Below are 22,343 nucleotides of genomic sequence, written 5' to 3'. Positions count from 1 at the left end.
GTCTATTTAGCATTCTTGACAGTGCTTATCAACATTTCTTACATCTCCTCTTATGTATACTCAACCTGTTAGTTTAAGTCAGCATTACCTATAGCACACATTCTCTATTAAGACTAAAAGCTTTTCTAATCTTTTGGTTTGCTTTCACTTACATGACAATATCAGAATGTTGGGGAGAAGCTATCGAGTTGCATTGCGTCGTGAAGTGAGAAACAGAGGTGGTGATAGAATAAATGTTGAGGGTTCCTATTAGTTTTGTTGCCTGTGGTTGATGTTACTGAATGACTAAAAGTGTCAGGGGAAAAACATTTGTTGAATTGGGGATGGAGGATGGGTGAACTGAGTTACCTTGAGTAGTTGAGTGACAACTGTTGAATTTTATTCCAAAATTTCACTCAATAATTTTATTGAGGTTCAATGAGGTATTACATGGTGTAAACAGAAAATAATCAACCCAAGATACTCAAAGATACAGAAGATGATCAGGATTAAGGGTGACATGTTAACTTCCTAATCTGAGAGGAACTTGATGGTATCAGTCCAGAGGTAAAGAGCCATAGAAATTGGAGGCAATGAAACTGATCCATAGCCCAAGCTTTTTCTGCAGGCGACTGCTACAACATAGTGAATCGATGATTTATTCCCATCAACAAATTTCTTTCATTTTCTTTTTAAAAAATCCCTCATACTATGGTATTTCTGCTGTATGGAGAGGATATAAATTCAGTGGTTTTATTTCTATGGTCTAAAGTTATCAACAGTTATGTACAGAAAGGAGTCAGACTCTAAAATGAGCATGTTCTTCTTCTTGTCTTGTTTCTTGCAGTTTTATGGAAAGGTTGTTACAAGACTTAATGAAACCACGGTGGTTTTTTCTTCCCCACCAATACTGGAAGACCCTGAAAACTATAACATTACCACTATTATTCTAATGGATCATTATAAGTTGGTTGTAAAAAATGAGAGCCACTCTTTTGCCTATGTCGCAGACCCAACCTTTGAAAACTTCACAGATGGCATCAAAAAACAAGTCAACAAACTTATTAATGCAAAGGTAAACTTGTTGAAAGTTGGTGGTTGCTCATTTTGTCCTTGAAGAATGTATGGAATTTTTAGTTCCTTTCTCAAAGCCTTAACAGATGTTTGGTGCCATACCCCAAATTCTTGGTAGAGTCCTTTACCTCTGCTAGATGATGAACAATGACAGCTCCCCTTTCCCTCCCCACACCCCTTCTGAAAGAGAGTTCCTATCTTTTTAGCCCAACTTCGGGTTTGCCGAGGATGCCCCCTCCTGCTGAGCCTGGCATTTGCATTTGGAAATGCTCTCTCCCAATAGACCTCCCAGGAGCTGGAAGGGACGTCTCATCACACACCACGAAGGAAGGGAGAGGAATCACATAATTCCCAATCACTCTGCTGTTCTGTAGGCTGCAGTGCAAATCATTTCTGCTGCTAAAAGTGATCCAAACGGAAAGTTGCAACTCAGGATTTCTTGTCTCCCAAGGCTCTGTGATGATAATTTAGCCTTTTATTTTCTGTCTAGGGCAGTAACCTGAACAAAGCCATGACGATAGATGAGGCCCAGGCTTTTGTGGGTGATGAGCCTTGCAACATAAAAACTCTAACTGAAACGGACTTATATTGTGAGCCACCAGAAGTACAGCCTCAGCCAAAGAAACGGCAGAAGAGGGATACCATCAATAACCTTCCTGAATTCATTGTACGTTACCTTTTCTGTAGAATTTAGTATCATGTATCAATAACACTGATACAGTTCCTCTTGACTGAAGTAATTTGTTCTCCAAAGTTGTTGTAGTACTGTGAAGAAACTCCTTGCTGTTCTTTTTTCTTCCAGCTTCTGCCTACTGCATAAAAGATGTCACACGTAAAGAGCAGTGTCAATGCTGCCAAATGTCTTCTACCTTTATTACCTAAAAATGTAGAACTCTAGCCAGACAGACTGGGGATTTTTCTTCCTCAGTTGAGCAGAATTAAATTACTTCATGGAATAAAGTGCTAGTGACCCAAATTCAGTTTAAAATATTCAGAAGTATTTCCTTTGTTTGGCAGTTTGAGCTAAAAATTCACTTGTGGGAATTACTAAGAATTTAGAGTGAAACTGAGAAGTGGATCGCCTCACATTTGCGCTTCTTGAGAAAAATGTGTTTTTATCTAATTAGGTAAAATTTGGACTCCGGGAATGGATCCTTGGAAGGGTGGAATATGATACCCGAGTGACTGATATCCCACTGAATCTTATTTTGCCACTGGTACTTATTCCTATGATAGTAATCATTGGCATTTCTATCATCTGTTACAGGTAAGTTCTTCTAATTAGGTGCTTTTGTTTCCCTAAAGCTTTCAAGGTACTACTGGCTTGTTCTCAGCTCAGTCTACAGAAATGATCTTCATCTTTTTTATGAGCTCCAGAGTTAAGAAAAGGAGTTACAGCTGGAAATATGTATGAGCACCAATTTATTCCTCTCACGAACGCCAAATTCCTCAGTGTCAGTCAGCCCAGTCCCTCCTTTATATATAAACACAACAATTGGTCCCAGGCTTCCCAAGCAAACAATTGCAGGCTGAGTTGCACACATACCCTTTTGAAATGGCAGCTAAAGTGGCACTTATGAAGGACATAACTTATTCTGTATAAATACCCATCAACATTTATGCTGCCTCAGTCAGCACTGTAGGTCTGGACTGGATGGATTTCACTAAGGGGTCATTTTCATCTTTCCAGCTAAGTTACCCACACACAAACTGCATGATTAATGTTGAAATTCATGCTTCATAAAGGGCCAGAATATATGTCTGTATTTCACTTAAAAGCTACTTAGTCCAATTTTAAGGTTAGTAATGAGGGCCTCAGGAAGGGGTGGATTTCACTCTTATGGTACATATCAGTACAGCTGAAGCATGTGCTGTGCAGCCCTTATGCTCTTGTGAACCTCCATCAACCTTCTGAGTTTGATCCCACACTCCTGGGTGGTTTAGAGCCAGTACAGGACATGTTGCAAGCAATCCTAAGGGTTCAGTGCATGGAGACTGGGTTTCTGTACTTGATATATGATTGAAAGCATTTGTAGCTACTTCTTACTGGATTTTAAATTACTGGCCCAAGTCTGCTTTGAAGCAACCAGCCCATGATAGTGCCAAGTTGCTTTACATGGAATGAAGATTTCGGCCACTGTTGCTGTTTTTCTCCTCCATTCTCTTACTGCTATATTTAAAAAAATCAAAGCCAGGGAAATTTCTCCCAGTCCTTGGGCTTCCCTCTCAGAGCTGTTGCAAATTATTTACTTTTATAGTGTGTAACTTTTTTAAAATCTTACTTCTGTTCCATAAAGACGCAAGAGCCAACAAGCAGAACGAGAGTATGAAAAAATTAAATCACAACTTGAAGGCCTGGAGGAGAGTGTCAGAGACCGGTGCAAGAAAGAGTTCACAGGTATGAAAGATATTTTCACTGCTGTGGGTCTTCTTGAGCAGTCAAGAAAGGCTGGAGGAATGATGCTAGCTCACTAAAACTGTCTTCTGGGAACAAATAATCAATACATCTTAGTAGCCTTCATTACTGACATTGACATAGAGCAGATATTTTGCTGTTATATATGAAATATGTAAATAAAATAAAATATGTAGCTGAAGTTATTAAAAGAAATGGATTCTTTTAGTCTAAAGGAAGAATAGGGTTAGATACTGGGAGTAGAAGCTAATTGAGATTGGGGTTACTTATAGCCATTAACACAAAGATAAGAATGTTTTATAGTGACTAACTGCATTTATTATTTAGCACAATGAGTGTGTATGCAATGTATGCACATTAAAAACTGTTTTCAGAGCTGCAAAATTTATTTGCAGCCATCAGCATACAAAGGGATAATTTGGTAAGCTCACAGGAAAGAAATAGGATTTTACCTTGTTTATCATGGGAAAATCTTAAGCTTGATTAGAGGAGCTAGCTAATTGTTCTGTTAACACAGAGGCATCATCCCAGGGATGGCAGCAGGAGGTGTGAAGGCTCAGCATTTTTACATGTTGAACTACTCATTGCAATGCTTAAACTAGGCATCTGAGTGCAAACATTGCAAATATTGGCCTAAATTATTACCATCAACTGTCACCTCATTATCTGAATTATACTTGCTGTTGGGTCATGGTGAAATAATCTCTATTACAAAAAATACCCACATGCTTTATTGCTAAAGAGAAAACATTATTTTATACTGACAGTGGCTAAAAAGCGAGTTTGAATAAAACAGCAATTTCAAGTTAGACTTTGAAATTAATTGAAGAAGCTCAGGGTATGTCAAAGATTTCAGTGATGCTCGAGGCCTCTCTCAGTCTTGTTTTACTGGCATTTCTGGGACAGGATGTTCTTTACTTGTACCATCTTGCTTTCTCTGGAAAACCAAGTCCTTCCAGGTTCTGGACACAAACTAGAAGCAAATGTTTGAATCAGTCCCAAATGGGCTTCATTTCAAACTGCATTTTGAACTGTGAGAGGATCTATCGAGGTTCTCCCTCCCTCTCTACACCTCTCCCAGGGCACTTCATACCCATTTCTGAAAGGAGAAGGTACCTTTCTGTTACTGGGGCAAGAGTAGAGAGTTACACATTCCTGCTGTTTGGTTGAAGGTTTTCTCTCTGCTCCACAAAGTACAAACACTGGGGGAGTAGAATGCACATCCAAGGAGTAATCCAGTTCTAAAATTACATCCACCTTGACTTACAGTTAAATGAAACATAAGTCAAAACACATTCTGGTTCAATACTGTGAAACTGTAATGTCAACAGCATGAAGTGCAGGCAGTCTAAAATACACAGGACCAAAGACAGCCAAGGAAAGGGACAGCAGGAAGGAAGTAATACCACACAGAGGGGAACCAGAAGATTCTTTCTACCTCAGCTTTGATGAATGCTAAAAAATAAAGAGGTAAAGGAATGAGTAAGAGCAATAAAACTCCTGAGATGATAGGTCACTATATTAATTAACATGGTATTCCAGTCAATCAGTAATATTGGTAATTGGAAAGCCTTCAGCTAGAATAGCTGCTCCAAAGGATGATTCCCTAATTTTTGTCTCTTTTAAAAATGTCAGAGCTTTTGAGTCCCACAGAAATATTTCCATCAATTTCAGTGCACCATTTAACCTTCTTCCTTCCTGCCATCCCCTTCCTTCCAATTAAATTAGCTTGCTTTACACTTGAAACCTCTCTTTCCTGGATTGCTGTGTTTTTAAAAGAACTTTCTTTACTACCTAGACTCAGAGGGTATAGACTGTGGATTGGGAAAAAAGAAAAATCAAAATGAAAAGTATTGCAATGTCTTTTTTTGATTCTGTACTATAATCCTACATTCATATATATGAACTCACACAGATGCCATAAAGGCCCTTTTACAGATAGTCAACAACAAGGAAACCATCAGTGCTAAAGGCACTTAGTTTCATGCCACCATAGGATTAGCTGTGGTTATAGTTAATAGGATAATTGTTAAAAATAGCAAGAGAAAATGTGAGATGAAATAAGAGGTTTTGCTGCTGAGTTGCTTTTTTGCTATTACAAGGCACTCAAAGAGGTTGTGTTGCCTAAAAAACCTGCATACTTTTTAAACTGAACCATTAAACTGCATTGCATGTTGCAGATCTAATGATAGAGATGGAGGATCAGACAAATGACATCAATGAAGCTGGAATTCCAGTACTGGACTACAAAACATACACAGACAGAGTCTTCTTCTTGCCCTCCAAAGATGGAGAGAAAGATGTGATGATTACAGGAAAGCTGGATATTCCTGAGGCCAGGCGCCAGACTGTGGAGCAGGCTTTGTACCAGTTCTCCAACCTCCTCAACAGCAAATCATTTCTCATTAACGTGAGTACTGAAGTGGATTCACCTCGTCTTTTATCTAGGCATAGCTGTGTGTATCTGTGCAAGACAGTAGGTTTGCAAGCACAACTGAACCAAAATTAGTAAGAATAAGTGATTTTCATATGGCTCCGATTTCACAGTAACCACTGCAAATATGTGGCATCACAGCCAGAGCTTCCTGGTGGGATGGATAGGCAAGATCATATTTCTCTGCCAGATCATGTAATATGGAGTTAGTCAACATTGCAGTGGCTGTAAAAAGCAGGTATTACCCAATCTGACATAAAAACTGGTGTTACAAGTTTGGTTTAGCCTTTTAAGAAATGTGATCGGAGAGTGTTGATTCCTTCCAGGCTCCTCACGGGAGTCACCTGCAGACAGCCATCTACCAGAATCTCTGCCCCTGCAAAGGTAGAGGCTCCTCAAGTGGCCTATTCATCAAGACTGATGAGTGCTCAGAGCAGTTCTGAAGAGACTTATAATTGCTCACTCTCAAAAACCAAGGCTCATTGTCAGACACCTAAATATAGATTTAGGCTTCTAGCTTTTTCTCTCTCTTTTTTTTTTTTTTTTAATGAGAATCCAGTGTTGAGCTAGTTAATGGTAGAATTAGAGTTTATGACAGATGAGAGTACATTTCCAGGTGTACTTACATTAGTGTCTTTGTAATTTGATGTGAAAGGACTGGGAATTTGGGGGAGAGGGGAGTTGATTTTCTCTTTAAAAATTGTCACAGAACACTATTTTACATTTAATTAAAACATCCTTTTAGATAAGGTTTTAGTTAAGTATATAAGCATTCCTTAGGTCAGTCCAGTACATTGTGTATGTATTTAAAACCAAATTTTAGGCAACATTTTCTTATAAGAAGTTTTTTCAAACTTCTGAAAACTTTTTTGATTCTATGCTTTGGAGATTTAATATTAAAAGAATATTCATTGTCTTCTTAGTGCAGACAAGTGTTGAGGTTCTCCAGAAACCTGTCATCTGAGTTGTTTTTACACTTGTTTTCTGTTTCAGTTTATTCACACACTGGAAAACCAAAGGGAGTTCTCTGCTCGAGCTAAAGTGTATTTTGCATCTTTACTGACAGTCGCTTTACATGGAAAACTAGAATACTACACTGACATCATGAGGACATTGTTCTTAGAACTGATGGAGCAGTATGTTGTGGCCAAAAACCCAAAGCTGATGCTAAGAAGGTTTGAATGATTGTCATATGTCTCTGGCATTTTGTAAATGTGTTTCTTTTGCAGTGTGACTGGGTTGAAATGCCAGCTCTCCATAAAAGCCAGAAATAGCTTGGCCCAAGCATATTAGCAAGACAAGCCCACCAGGAGTAGCTGTGGGAGGTACTGACAGGACTGCTGGACAGGACTGCTTATTCAAACACTGCAGTGTAGAAACACCTACCTTACTTCAAAATACCACACTGAACATTTCATTTACTTTTAATCTAATTCTATTCCAAATGATCTAGCATTTTTACCTCACATCACCACCATAATGAGCACACATAATCAGCTGCATTGTGCATTCAGTGAGGGCTTGCTCTAGTGATTTAACCCAGCTGTTATCCCAAATAAATTACAATAGACCTTGCTCTGTGTATGTTGTAGCTTTGTAATCTGTAGGTTGTTTCCCAGTAACTGCACAACTGGGTTAATTTTTTAGCTCTCACATCGTAGACCCAATTTAAGATTTTGAATAAAGGATGTATACTTTTCAGCAGTGAGATGAAGGTAGCTACCCAGGAATGCTGAGCAATACAAAGCACTTATCCTAAAGCAAGTATATGCTTTCAAGACTCTATAGGGAAATCATTGCATTAGGAGACTGAATGCAGTTAAGCATGTAAAAATATTATATTTCAAGCAAGCAGTGTTTTTCTTTAAAACCTTGTCATTAAGTATCCTTACCATATTCGGGGCTGGTTTTTTTTCAGATCTGAAACGGTTGTTGAGAGAATGTTGTCTAACTGGATGTCTATTTGTTTATATCAGTACCTCAAGGTAAGAGTTGAAATCTGTTGCCTGTGGGGGTGTTTTTAATCAGTAATACTTTAAAGAGTTGATCTGAGTACGTCTTTTGGTGTTGCTTTATTTCATTTCCTTTCCTTTACATAGGACAATGCCGGGGAGCCTCTTTATAAATTGTTCAAGGCTATCAAACACCAGGTAGAGAAAGGCCCAGTGGATGCTGTACTGAAGAAAGCCAAGTATACATTGAATGACACAGGCTTACTGGGAGATGATGTAGAGTACACACAGCTGGTAAGCAAAGCGTGATTAATAGATTATAAAATCCTTTTTTATTTTTAAATTAATTCCTAAAGTCTTAAGTCTGTACACAGTTTTCTAGACTACTGTGAACTGCATAGAAATTCTGGTCATGGGCAGGATTGTCAGTAGTTTGACCAAAACAAATCTCCAAGCAGGAAAACAGAATTATAAAATATCTTCTAAAATAAAATTCAAATCCTGCCAGTGTGGAATCCATTTCAATAAATCCCTTTCATAATTTTCAGTCTGTCTGAAAAGTGGGCAGGATGTTTGGCTCCTCCCCTTTTCCCATCGAAATTCATTGGCAATTGATATTTGCAGAATTCTTGCACTACCACTATGCTTAAACTTCAGATTTTCTCCCTTGTAATTGCTGCTGATCAGCATATTGAACATCATTTTAGAGATCATGTTGTTAGCATAGCAGACTGTGCTCTCTGCAGTCCTGTGAGATGGCTCCACAAACTCCAGAACACTTTATGAACCTCTTTCTGCATTTTTTTCTGTGTGAGTCAAGATCTCCTGAACGCAGGCAGCCCAGCTGGCGTTGAAAGTTGTTTATTTCCTCTTAGAGAAATAATTCCTACAGTGCCTCTACAGCCAGTTCTGGAGACCTGTGGTAGTTGCTTCAAGTGGATTGAAATGGACATTCCTGGCAAGGGAACTCCCTCTCTGAACTCAACTTACCCCTGTATCTGATCACCAGTGCCATGGTCCAGATCTTTTCTATTATGAATTCTACTTTAACTTAATTCTGTTTGCTGTCAGAAATTTCCACCAATTTTCAAACATACTCCAGAACACAGATTCACTGTCCTTTGGAAAAACTGAAGCAGCCCACTCTTTATCTGTTCAGGGAGTGTAAAATCTAGTTTTACTCTTTCTGACAGTCTTCCTGGTTTTCTTCAGGATTCAGTGTAGTGAATATCAAAGATGCACAGACTGTCCTTCAGAGACAGACTCATGATTTTTTTTTCCCATTTTAATTTCTTTTTTATTGACATGTTAGGAGTCATTTGTAGTTGTCTTCAACTGAGAAAGATGCAGTGACATATATGCAGCATGGAAAAGAAATTTAATAAAAAGCTTTATTAAGTCCTGGTTTGAAAAATAAAAAAAAAAAATCACCATTTTATGTATTCTAAAGGGATGTTGATGAGAGGGCTCAAGTGAGGAGAGTACTATAGGACTTTCATTCACAGAGTGGATTTACCAGACTGTGACCTAGAGCACCTGGAGGAAGAGTGTGTTGGGCAAGAAGAAATTTTAAGTTCAACTGATATTTTGTGGATTAGTTGAGTTACTGTCTTTATACCTAAGCCAAAAGTGCCACCCACAGAAAACACACTAATTGGCAATGCTGGCTATCATTTCTGTTGGAGACCAAAATTTATTTGCACTGTACATCATGTAAGACTTAATGGCAATAATTCTTTATTCAGTCTGTTTCTTTTCATTACAAAAAAAAGACTGCAATTAAGCTAAATGAAGTGTGAAAGCAGAAAATCCATGTATGCAATCAGATGTGGGCACAACATGCATATTAGCTAGATATTAAACATTATAACATTGTACAGTAGCAGTATTTGGTCCAGACTTACAGATTTCCCATCAAGCAAATATTTTATGTATGTGCATGCATGGAAGTTGATGAGATATATGTGTATGTGTATATATGTATGATAAAAGATTATGAAGGGGGTACTATAGGCCTAAGCTTTTGGGGTCTTTGGCACAATGATGATATTGTGGTAACTGAAAAGTTAGGGAGCATTTGTGCACCAGTGTAGGTTAAAGTATGAGTTAATTCCTTCACTTCTGCCTGAAAGTGAGACAAGGTGGGTACAGCATAGAGCAGTTATCTGCTCTCTAATTGTTCTTATTTAAAAGATGAATCTGTTTTGCATCACTGGTTACACTGACATGCTGCATACTGAACCAGCAGCAAAATCATGTCTAATTACCATAAAGCTAATAGGAAAAGGAAGGTGAAATCTCATTATTAGTTTGAGAGTTCTGTCAAGGGATGGTGCAATCATGTTTAATTTGACTGCCGTATGGCATAGCTTTTCTACACTGTTTCAAAATACCAGCTATGCAAGTTTATTTTGAGGTCTGACGTGATAAATTCAGGAATTATGGTTGGCAGGACCATATGTATCTGAGAGCTGCAGTGCTTCACGTGCTGGCCTCCTAAGTTACCTGACTGGCAAAAGATCCACAAGAGCTCTGAGCTGTTGTCAGCTGATTCAGCTAGTGAAAGAAAGAGGCTTTTCATAATATCTATTAGGGGGTTTTTTTGGTTTGTTTTTTTTTCTTCTGGGGAGCTTTTCTGTCCATGGTTTTCTTATTTGCTTTTGTTTGTATTGAAACTGACACTTACATAGCAAAGCTACTTTCAAAAAAATCAGTCTAGATTTAGCAAATTACAAGCTTTCAAGAAATTCTCTTTAACATTAAAAAACCCCATGTTGTTACTGTCAGAAAACAGTAATATTTTAGAACTGACATAAGCTACTTAAGTGTATTCCCTGGAGCTATTAGAGTTATTATGATAACAGTAAGCAGTAAATGAAGTTTTCTAACACATAAGATGATAGAAATTACTTTTATATGTACATATATATGCGTGTGTGTGTATTTAATGAACATCTGGTCACAGGAGGTAAAGTTTGGAGAGCTGAACGACTCACTGCTCATCAGTTGAGCCATGTCAAAGTACCATATGTACAGTAGTCTGCTCATCTTTAAAACCACAGCCATGAAGAAAGCATAAAGGAAGGCAAAAGCACATAATATTCTAGGAGTTCAACAAAGTGCAGTTCAAATTATTATTGGGAACTCACAAAATTTGGGCACTGCAATACTTGGGCTTTTTTTTGTTTAGGATTATCAGATTAAATGAGAAGCATGTACCGAATCAGTGGTCCAGCTGCTTTGTTCTTGTGTGTTTCTCTTCAATAAACTCCCAAGACTCAATAATATTAGCATATTAGACATGACTAAATCTATTCTGTATCTTTTCTGTTTTGTCATAGTAGGAGAAATTAACTGGAATTTATGATGGCTGGTTGGCTGCATAATAGCGAAAGATCCTTCCAATAATCCCTCAAATAATCCATATTCCCATTGCAAATATGTGTTGCTGTTCAATAATCATTGCATGATGAATTTCAGATACTGTTTGCATTTAAATCACCCAGAAAAACAGATTCAGAGGTAATTCAGCACTGATTTGCCTTAAATAACCATGTACATTCTTCTCTTCACAGACAGTGAATGTATATGTGCAAGAGGGAGGAAACGATTCCATACCTGTGAAAGTGCTGAATTGTGATACTATATCACAAGTAAAGGAAAAGATAATAGACCAAGTCTATCGAAATCTGCCGTGTTCTCAGTGGCCAAAAGCTGACAGTGTAGTTCTTGGTAGGTAGTTATTTGTGATATCATATTAACCAGGTGAGACACGTTGTAAGACTTCGTATTTTCTCAAAAAATCTCTGTAAGAGGATTTTATTGCATGGTATGGTTTGGTTTGTTGTTTCTTTGTCAGGGTTTTTTTTTAAAAAAAGCTGAATTCATGTTCATGCAAAAATACAGCATTTTGAAGCAATATTAATATGCCTTAAAAACTAAGTTAGTTAATTTTTAAGAATTAGTTTTTCTTGACTCTTAAAGTTTTGGTATACTGTCAGCAGCATTGCAAGAGCCTGTTAATGACTGTTGGCACAAGTGAATTCATGTCTGACAGAGTCAGTATCTCAGGTACTAATTAATGTGATAATGACAGCATGGATAATTAACTGATGGAGAAGTAATGATGCAATTTCAGAAACTGGTACTGATTTTTAGTTTCTTTTATGATGGTTATTCAAAAGAATTATAACTTACAGGAACTGCACTTTTAGGAGATTATGTACCACCTAGTCTCTGAAAATCATCCTCCTTGAGGGCTTTTAAAATAGCTATTCTCTCTTGACAAAAAAAAAATGGTGCTCCTTAAAAGGCCTAATAATCTCAGAATAAAAGCTCCAATTAATTTTTTTTTTCAGTATTTTCATTACTGCATTAATCTGAATGTAGAAGATGGAATTCTTGTTCTTCAGAAAATCCTAGTAAATCCCCTACAAATTTCTTTTCTATTCCATGAAATCCTACTCTCTTCTGGACCGATAGCAGATCTTATTATATATATTTATTGAATTCTATGTGAAGGAATTTAACTTTTTATGGAAGATAATCAGAAGTCATGTGCGTGGTTAGGAATAGTTCATGCAAACTTCTGTAACAAAGACCAAATGATTAAGCAATCTAAAACACACAGTGGAGCATGTTCTACATTATTTCTTTTGATGTTCCACAATGTGTCAGTGAGTCTGTAAAACATTCTTGGAGAAGTTATTTTTGCACCTGGTTAAAAACTGTTTTTTCTCACTTTAATTACCCCTTAGAATGGCGTCCAGGTTCTACTGCACAGATCCTCTCAGACTTGGATTTAACATCCCAAAGAGATGGCAGATGGAAACGCATCAACACACTAATGCATTATAATGTAAGGCATTTCAAAACAGTTGTTTGTGCCTGTTATCTATTTTCTTGTAATAAATAAAATCTTTTTTTGTTTTTAGAGTAACTTCAGTGCTACATACAGGGTGCCCAGGGAAGTTGTGGATACCCCATCCATGGCAGTGTTCAAGGCCAGGCTAGAAGGGGCTCTGAGAAACCTAGTCTAGTGGAAGGTGTCCCTGCCCATGGCAGGGGAGTTGGAAATCTTGAAGGTCCCTTCCAACCTAAGACATTCTATGATTCTATGATAAAGAATTAAAAGAAAAACACAGGTCTGGGTCTAGTCAGTAAAAGGTTTGGACTGTGAAAGGCTGGGTCTGCACATTCTGCCTAAGCATTTTGTATAAAAACACAAAACCAAAATGCCAGCACCTTGGTTTCCTCATCATTGAAGTATCCAAATCCAAATTCCACTTTGAATATTCAAAAGCTGGTTTTGCTAGCACTCATATTTTCTTTTCTCCACCACTTCCTACCCCTGAGAATTGTCTTTGTCCTTGCTGTGCTGCTAAATAGATTTTGAGTTTGTCTGGATTGTTCAAAAGTCCAGTCAGGAGAGCAGATGTTGATGTTTTCAAACCATCTGTTTTAGGTTTCATACTGTGCACTCTACCACACACTTGCAATCCACTTATCTTTCCTTTTTATGCTATTTATTTCCTTCTAACAACAGTTAATCCTGATTGGAAAAGAGAAAAGTTGTTTAGTTTTCCCTCAGAAAACAGACAGGTCTGATTCTTCATGATAAACCCCATTTTCATCCAAATGGCACACCACACCAGGTTGAGGAACCACTTAAGCCTTGAAGATGTTCCTAATATTTCAGTAATCTCAGAGGAGGTGTTGATGGGATCTCTTACCAACAGAGTGGGAGGGAGTCTGTTCTGAATTGCAGAGCCAGTTGCCCAAGAAGCCTCGGAAGTTTAGCATTCATCATAGATTCCCTGCAACCGATTACAGAAACGACAGGTTACGGTTTAAGAAAGAGGTTCAGCAGTGCGTGATTCTTTCGAAGAACATCTCTGTGTTTGTATTTTCAAAGGTCCGAGATGGTGCCACGCTCATCTTATCGAAAATGGGAATTTCCCAGCAGCCAGAGGATAATCAGCAAGATGTCCCAGGGGAAAGTAAGTATCTTGTGGCTTCCCTCCCTCCCAAGATGACTAGAAGTCAAAACCCGCGGAGTGATGCTGCCATCTTGATTTTGTTTATCAAGCACTTCCATGGAGCTAGATATTCACCACCAGACTATATAGGGTTTATTTGTTGTGTGTTACCACTGTACACTTGTAATGGTTTTCTTTGCTCTCATTATAAAAGTCTTAAACAGTAGGACTTTAACTATAATTGTGGTGAGTCCATACCCCAACTTAATAGAAAGCACTCTTATTAACTATTTCCTTCCATACTTTGTTTTTTTAATCACACTACATCTATAGTCAAACTGTACATTTCATCTTGGCAGATCTTTATCATTTTTTCTCCTTTCTTCAGCCTTTACTCATTCCTCTTCAAATTTCTTTTCACTACTTATTAGACTGAGAATTAAATGCAGTGGTCTAGATGAACCACAGTAGAGACTAGCTCCTCTCTCTGTGACATAATGGATCTGATGTAATTTTTCGTAGCATTTCTTACAATTGTGTTGCCTTGCAAACTCACCTCTGTACCTTCAGATTTTGTATCTCCCTTCCTTTTGAGTGATGTTTTTCCAGCTACGCTTCTTTTTTTTCCAGGGCTTTTTAGTTGGCTTTGTTAATTCCATGCATTTTGTCTCTTTAGATGCAGCATTTTTCACAATTCCTTTGCTCTTTTTGAGATTTTCAATCCTCTGTAAGTGAGCGTCAGGAATTTCCTTGTAATGTTTCTTCTCTTTCATGTCACTAATGCATCTGCCGCATAATTCTTCTATTGCTGTCTGCTACAGTATGCTGGACTTTGCAACACAGAAGACAACCTGTTCGCTTGCAATCCATCTTAAAAGCTTTTACTTGTACATGTTAGTGTTCTGTCTACACCAATTTTCTATATTTCAAAATATCTTGAGACACAATATCCCTTACAGCCTTGAATGCACTCAGATTTTTATGGAAATATTTACTTGTGAATATATGTTCTTTGTCACGTGTATTTCCTTTACTGACTTCAAATGTTCAGCTTCTCTAGGGTTTTTTATCCTTATATTCAGTTATTTTGTATGAGGTAGAAGTTAAATTTATGGAACAATAATTGTTGAGATCATTCTTACTCCCATGAACTCATTTGATATGCTTTTCTGTCTAGCACTGATTGCAAAGGTCATTACTTCACCTAATAGTTTCATTCTTTTAAACAGATTTACTGATCTTAGATTTAATAGGTTTCAAGGGCTCGCAGTCAAACAGGTTGGAAATAATATGTCAGAAATGTACATTTTTCAAGAAGATGGGTCTCAGCTGATGTCTCTGACATATATGGCTATTTAGCAGAAAGGTTCAGACTTTCATTTGTTTTGAGTGTTGGACAGGAAACTAAGATGGGCAGAATTACTTGCTGCTTACTTTTTACTCTGTCCTCCTGTATTCTTCCTTTGAGAGTTTTTCCAACAGAAAGAAGAGTCTTCTAATGGTCATGTTTACACCGCTGCTGCTATCCTGTCACACCTTTACTGCAAGTCCCTGGCACAGCTGGCCAAGCAGTGACTGTTCTGTCACAGCAAGTGTAAATCCAGCAGGTTAATTTCAAGAGCCAACCAGTTTAATACAGAAGGCAGTGGAGTGCAGGCAAGGAGCTGATTCCTCGTCCCTGTTCAGTTTGGTTGCACTGGTGGCTGGGACTATAGTCACCTCACCTCTAAAGAAGTGGATTGGACTATGAATGGAGTCTGATGGTGCCCTTAACTTGCTCTGCTTTCTTAATACAGAATGGTGGTCAGCCTTCTGTTCTGGACTCCCAGTCTTCATCCTCCTCACCTCTCTACTCTTGTGGCAGGCAGTAGAGGACCAGATCATGTGTTTTTCTTTTTTTCTTAGGTTAGGTTTTTTTTTCTTTCCTCCTTCTCTGCAATTATATCATAAGATATGATTCAGTATGATGAAGCTCTTTGAAGCATGGTCTGTACTCCAAGGTGAATTCCTTAGTTATCTGTGTGGCATTCTAAATTGTAAAGGAAAAGTAGACTTCTGGGGACAGTGCTGTCACACGAGGGCTCTTGTACATGAGAGAAAAGTCTTCAGATAATTCAGATCCCAAAGTATCAAGTGGAAACGGCTTCCACCATGTTTCTTCTCCACACCCTGTCTTGTACCATGGTAGTGTTCAAATTTGGGATGACAGTGTTTCATGCCAAGCTACCCTGCTTTCTTTAGCAGCATAAGGTCCTCAGTGCTATCTGGTGCCAACTCATTCTGTTGGAAAGCTATAAAATGTTACAAAGCTGGTACAAAGCGAGACCCTGTCGTGACCGTGATTTGTGAGACACTGTGTACAAAAGGGAGAAGAGGGGATCAGAGGCTTCCCCTCCCACACATACACGTGTATATGACACTGGGATTTACAGGGTTGGAATAAAAAGAAATCCTATCCTGACTATGAATGAGGCTTGTGACAAAGTGGATTTCCTTTTATTCAGTCTCATTGACTTGCACCTTTTGCATTGAGAAGTGTCAGCTGAAGCCATTGACTGTCAGCCAAAGTAGGACGCTTTGCACCGACCAAAAATGTAAAACCATGTTCAGAGATGTTGCCCTAAACCCTGGCATGGTTTCCATGCTGCTTTTATTCAGAGCTTCTAACAGGAAGACACTAGAAGCTGGAGATTGTGACAAATTAAATGCAGCATCTTTTGCTTCTGGAGATAATAAATGCAGTTACTAATTTGTATCAAGAAGGAGAATGGTTCCAGTGATTTCATACCAGTATTTCTGTACTGAACTATAAACCAAAACAACACATTTGTTATTTTGGGTGGTTTTTTCCTGATATTTGGTTTTGTTTTGTTAGGTTTTTTTCCTTTTTAAATTCTGAATAAAAATAGACACAGGGTTGCAGATCAGAAATACTAATTAGCAGATCTGTTAGGGCAGCCCTTCCTTCATCTCCATGGAGCAGTATTCATGAGGTAGGGGAGATTGGAAGGAGATAATTTGCTGCAGGTTGCACAAGGGGAAAGGGGCTGCATTGCCTGATGTTTACGTCATAGTTCCTACCACTATAATTAGTCAGCACAGTCTATTTTTGCCATTAACACCCCCTCCACTCCCCCATGAATTATTTTATATTGGCCAAAGAATGTCAAGGGCCAAGACAAAGAGCTCAGGGGGAAGCATTTTACCCCCTGGACACAATCTTCTCCCTGCTTGGAACTTGATGCATAGTGTGACTGTGGAGATAAAAAGGAGGTATTTCCCCCCAGCTTTTATTTTCTTCACTTCCTGCTTTCCCATTGAGGAAAATATTATCTCATAGAACTGTTATTTTCTCTTAGCAACCATATTGCTAACATGTTTTGTTGCTCCATGTTCTGAATTTCTCTTCCTCTTTCTTCCTGCTATTTATAGCAATGAAGCGAGATATTCGGGTTGTAGAAGTTCATCTGGCTGAGCTGTAGTCTCTTAATCCTTACTTTCCTATGAAATAACTACTGCTCCCTAGTAGCCAATTCTGCTGTTGCTAAACAAACACAGAACAAACTCAGCTGCATGTAAGAGCCTGTAATCTCAGTGGAAACCCCTTTAGTTGTTTCCTCTTCTGTCCAAAGTTAAACTGGACCATACACCATCAGGAGGGCAAAGAGAGAATAAATTCCTTTGAATCAAAGGAGGAAGCAGGAGCGTACCAAGCACCTGATATAAGGCTGGAATATAGTTTCTGGTCAAACTGCATGATTTGATCTAATAATTTCCAAAAGTAAGTAACAGGGATTGCAAAAGAAATTCCATACTTCATGCCCAGCTGTAGTTCTTACTGTACTGGCAGATGATTGCCATGAATAGCATCTATTGTGAAATCACAACTGCTTCAAAATAAAGTGATAGCTTTTATTTTTTTTTGGCTTCATTCACATGAACTTCCAAGTTGAATTAAGGACTCTCAAAGGACAATGTGATTTAATGTGGAATTTATATTTTTTCCCTACCTTGTTAAAAAGAAGTAAAGGTCCCAGAAGACTACATAACTAGTGCTTTTCATAAGGATATATAAAGTAGATTCAAGAAAAAGTGTTGGCTTTGCCAGATTACACTTTAATGTTATTTTCCCCTGTGATGTAAAATATTGAATGTACATGCAAGCTGGGAAATTCAATGTAGCTGTTGAGGAACTTAGTTAATAAACCATTATGGTCAAAGTTAATGCAATTAAAAACTGATATTTTGTGCTGTAACTGGGATTCAGTTATGTTAGAGATGTATATTAAAGCATAAAACTTAGCAGAATGCAAAATAATTTGTACAGTGTGGCTGAATCACAATTTTTATGGGAAAAATAACTTCCATATTTTTAAGATGTCAATGATTTTAAATGTACTGATTCAATAACTTGCAGTGGGAAAGTGCCATGATTTTAGGGACTATGCCAAGTAGATGCAAAAGTTCAGGAATTAAAGGAAAAACAAGCAAAACCAGGAGATTTGAAAGTGACACAGAAACTCTTTTCAATGAATATTAATTGCAAGTTAAAACAATTGTATCATCTCTTTGAGAACTGTTTGTAACAAAAGATTCTTAGGCATGGAGTTTGTCTGAACAATAATGTTGATGCTGAAATACAAAACTGCTTTTATCCACTGTGGGATGGTTGGTCCAAGGCCCGGGACCGGGTGCAGGGCCAAGCCCCAGGTGGCACAGTGAGGCACTGTAACCAGAAGAGAGAGCTGTTATTAGCACCCAAGTGCTTACTCCTGTTTCTGCCTTACTGTAACACACTTGATGTGAGTCTCTCCCTCTGGTTTAAACTATGAATACTGACAAAAAAAAATTTTTTAAATCTTATTATAATGGATATTAATTTGCTTCAGTCATTACCTCTGCCCACTGGAGTTCATGTCATCTCAGTGAAGGGATGCCTTTTTCCTTCACTCAGCTACAGAGTCAAATGGTGCTTATCATATGCTGATAAAAGGAAGGTTTGAACCGAGATACCATACTTTGGCCTCAGCAGCTGGGATAAAGATGTGAATTGTAATGGTGTTACCTAGAAAAAAGGTTGTACCAGGAGTAGGCTGCAATTGGTATTACTGTGGTGGTTATGGGGTCAGACCTAGCTAAGATTCTATAACTTGATCATGTCTTTGAGAATTCACAAAGAAGCAGAGAACTTGATTGTGTGGACCTCCAAGCACACACATACTGTGTTTACATGACTGTTTGTTACATGGCTGCCCTGTTTGGAGGCTGTCAGCTGAAGTCATGATTGGAAAGAGGATGCAGTCCTTCAAAGGTGTCTGTAGGGCCAATCAGTTGACTGGGGATGAACTCTACGTGGCCTCAACAGTGGTTTAGGAAAGGTATTCTCCAGTTTAGTCTTCTACCACTCCAAGCCATGCACTGCTTGCTCACTTTCCCCTCCACCTCTCCCTTCCCTGCAGTGGGATGGAGAGGACAACTGGAGGCACAAAAGGTAAAAATCAGGTTGAGGTAACAACAATTTACTGGAAACAGCAATGAGATAAGAAAACAAACAGTAACATCAACAATACTAATGACAGCAGATACAAGAAAAGAAATAAAAATTGCTCACCATGGAAACCCTCAACAACAGACAGTACCTGATCACTCCCTCTGTTATGCTACTCCCACTGCTTCCTCCAGCTTGAAACTGGCATTACCCCACTGCTCCCTCCACACTTACCCCCCGGAAAGAACCCCTTCTCCCCAGAGAAGACTCCCTTCTCTCCACCTATGACAATGACATGAGGTGATATAGAACAACCTCCATGTCCCAGCCATGACCCCTCCTGGCTACTGCAAAAATTATCCCTGTCCTGGCTTGAGCCAGGACAATGACCGAACAGGAGTTTTCCTACTGTGTGATTCCTTCCCCTCCCTTTGGTCTTGACAAAAGTAAGCTTTTTCCGCTCTGTGCCACTGCACATTTAGTACTTGAGTTGTATATGTTGGACAGAAATAGAGTAATCTAGATCCTCTTGGCAAGAGGACAGGTATGTTAAGAATAGGGAACACGTACATACGTATATGATTACTTTTGTGTTGCTGTTCTGGGGTTGAGTGTTTTTTATAATTATTGCAATTACTGTTTCTAGGGCATGCACTCCTGGAAGATGAAAATAAGGTCTGGCATCTAGTCCGACCAGTGGATGAAATGGATGAAGGTAAATCAAAGCGGGGCAGTGTGAAAGAAAAAGAGAGGACCAAAGCTATTACAGAAATCTACCTGACCAGACTTCTTTCTGTGAAGGTAGGGCTCAGATGTGTATAGTTACACCTCACCTCTACAGGAAGAAATAGATGCAAATATTAATTATGTGTTTGGCTGCAATTTGGAATACGTGTCATGTACATACAAGCTGGTGTTCAAGGCTTCAAGTGATTCATATGCCCTGAGGAACATGACTGGGAAAGAGATAAAATACAACTCCTGATCAAAGCTGAGAACCATGATTACGTGATCGTTAAATACAGATTTTCCTTGCAAGACAAAGAGGGATATTCTGCTCTGTGCCACCTGTTTAGATAATATTTTGCTGGGTTTTCTTTTGAACTGAATGCTTTATAAATTCCTACAGAGCCTTATATTTCCCTGTTCTTGTATGTGATCAATGCTGCAGTAAAATTTAAAAAAAAAAAAAAAAACATTTCCAAATAATAATAGTCCTTTTAGAGTATTTTTAGTGCCTATACTGCAGAATTGATCATGAGCAAAGTAATTTTTTGAAACACTTCCCCTTGGAGAAAGAATTTAGAATAATGTGTTTAATGACCACAAAGCCAGGCTCCTTTTGTGAAAATGAAAGCAGTCTGGCTCCAGCTAAGGCCACTTGTCCAAGTGTGGAAGTGGATATGAAGGAAAGTCTTTGGACAGATGACAGAGACTCAGGACAAAGAGCCAGAAAGATGCTTGCATCCCCTTTTTCTGTTAATAAAGCCACTGCTTTTATATTCCCAATAGCCATTTTATAGATTATTACCAGTCTGGAGCTTTACTGACTCATAAAGTGTTGGTGAGGTTTTGTGGCTACCGCTACAACCCAGGGACTGTCAATGTGTTCTTCCTGACAGTAGAACATCTTAGAGCTCCTTGCCATCTGGGTCCCTGCCCTGTTTGGAGGCTGTCAGCTGGAGTCATGGTTGGAAAGAGGATGCAGCCCTTCCAAGATGTCTGTAGGGCCAGTCAGTTGACTGGGGATGAACTCTACGTGGCTTCAACAGGGTCATCTCTAAAACAAGGGGACAGCCTCTGAGGTTGCTGTTACTAAGATCCAGACAGGAATCCAACCAAGAACACAGCCCTTCTGGACACTTCACTCCTTGGACTCCATGGATTTCCTGAAGCTGAGTCAGACTGGGTGTCTGATAAGACCCAAGTTCTTGCCCTTACACAAAAAGGACAAATGCTCTCTGGTACTTCTTCCTCTCAGTCTCTTTCTAAAAATCGCATGGTGCTCTGGCGTCAGAGCAACTGGATGTGGGAAGCTGAAAAACCATTAAAAAGTTTAATTATTTTATGTGTACAATGATGCTGAAGTGTAAATGTAGCAACCAATTCCTGCTTCTTCTGTCAAGCAGAAGGCACACCTTTCTGTGCAAACCATAGGATCTCTGGTGAAGTCACAACTTTTCAGTCTAGAACATAAAATTGTGCTCTAAACTGCTCTGTTGGCAGTTTACAAAGTCACTGTTCTAAAAAGTGTCTTGCTTTTTCTCACTCTTAGCACTCAGGATAAAGGCCATCAGTGACAGTAAGCCACTGAGGTCAGCTTGTAACACAAATGTAACTGATTTTTTAAATTTTGCTTTTAGGGGACACTTCAGCAGTTTGTAGATGACTTCTTTCATAGTGTGCTTAACTCAAACCATGTGGTGCCACCAGCTGTGAAGTACTTCTTTGACTTTCTTGATGAGCAAGCTGAAAAACATGACATCAAGGATGAAGATACCATTCACATCTGGAAAACAAACAGGTATGCTATGAAAAGAGTCACAGTCATACTGCAGTGAAATAAGAGTATAATTCCCAGGTATATACTAGCATTCTTACCACAAATCAAAGTAAATTTCATTTATAATCCTCAAAATCATTTTAATTGAGGTAATATGTTTCTATGATGAAAAAGATTTCCTGTAAGCCTAGAAGCTGCAAAAAATTAAACCAGTTTACCTATGGGATTATCACTGGCAGATTTACCATGTTTTACTTTTTGTCTTTCCTTAGAGAAGAGGAAAGCAAGAGGCAAATGGGACTAGATTTAACTGTCAAATCACAAAATCTAATACATGCTACTTGATGGTTTCTCTGACCTTGCAGACATCTTCACTTGCTATTTTGGGGCACTTAAGGTCCTTCTCATATGAGTTTTTCTGTGAGAGATGTAAAGATTTGGTTTTCAGACATGGAACCCAGACAAGCTTGTATAAACATTGAAATATAAAATTAAACATCACTATTGTGAGGAGATCAA

At 38.5% G+C, this 22,343-nt stretch overlaps 1 protein-coding gene across 4 annotated transcripts in view; it reads left to right on the top strand.

Annotated features, from left to right (window-relative positions):
• PLXNB2 (plexin B2) overlaps positions 1-22,343 on the top strand; it is a 252,661-nt gene that overhangs the window by 221,964 nt on the left and 8,354 nt on the right. For all 4 annotated transcript variants that reach the window (XM_068996091.1, XM_068996111.1, XM_068996101.1 and 1 more), the window contains 13 exons: positions 827-1,054; positions 1,544-1,720; positions 2,181-2,320; positions 3,351-3,451; positions 5,650-5,879; positions 6,897-7,078; positions 7,822-7,888; positions 8,003-8,149; positions 11,431-11,587; positions 12,613-12,713; positions 13,770-13,854; positions 19,968-20,122; positions 21,685-21,845. In XM_068996091.1, coding sequence (XP_068852192.1) covers positions 827-1,054; positions 1,544-1,720; positions 2,181-2,320; positions 3,351-3,451; positions 5,650-5,879; positions 6,897-7,078; positions 7,822-7,888; positions 8,003-8,149; positions 11,431-11,587; positions 12,613-12,713; positions 13,770-13,854; positions 19,968-20,122; positions 21,685-21,845 — 1,931 coding nt within the window. The remainder of the gene's footprint in view (positions 1-826; positions 1,055-1,543; positions 1,721-2,180; positions 2,321-3,350; positions 3,452-5,649; positions 5,880-6,896; positions 7,079-7,821; positions 7,889-8,002; positions 8,150-11,430; positions 11,588-12,612; positions 12,714-13,769; positions 13,855-19,967; positions 20,123-21,684; positions 21,846-22,343) is intronic.

This window comes from Aphelocoma coerulescens, chromosome 1A (genome assembly GCF_041296385.1).
Source record: "Aphelocoma coerulescens isolate FSJ_1873_10779 chromosome 1A, UR_Acoe_1.0, whole genome shotgun sequence".
In the NCBI taxonomy this organism is placed as follows: Eukaryota; Metazoa; Chordata; class Aves; order Passeriformes; family Corvidae; genus Aphelocoma; species Aphelocoma coerulescens.
This window is presented reverse-complemented; position numbering and strand designations above follow the sequence as displayed.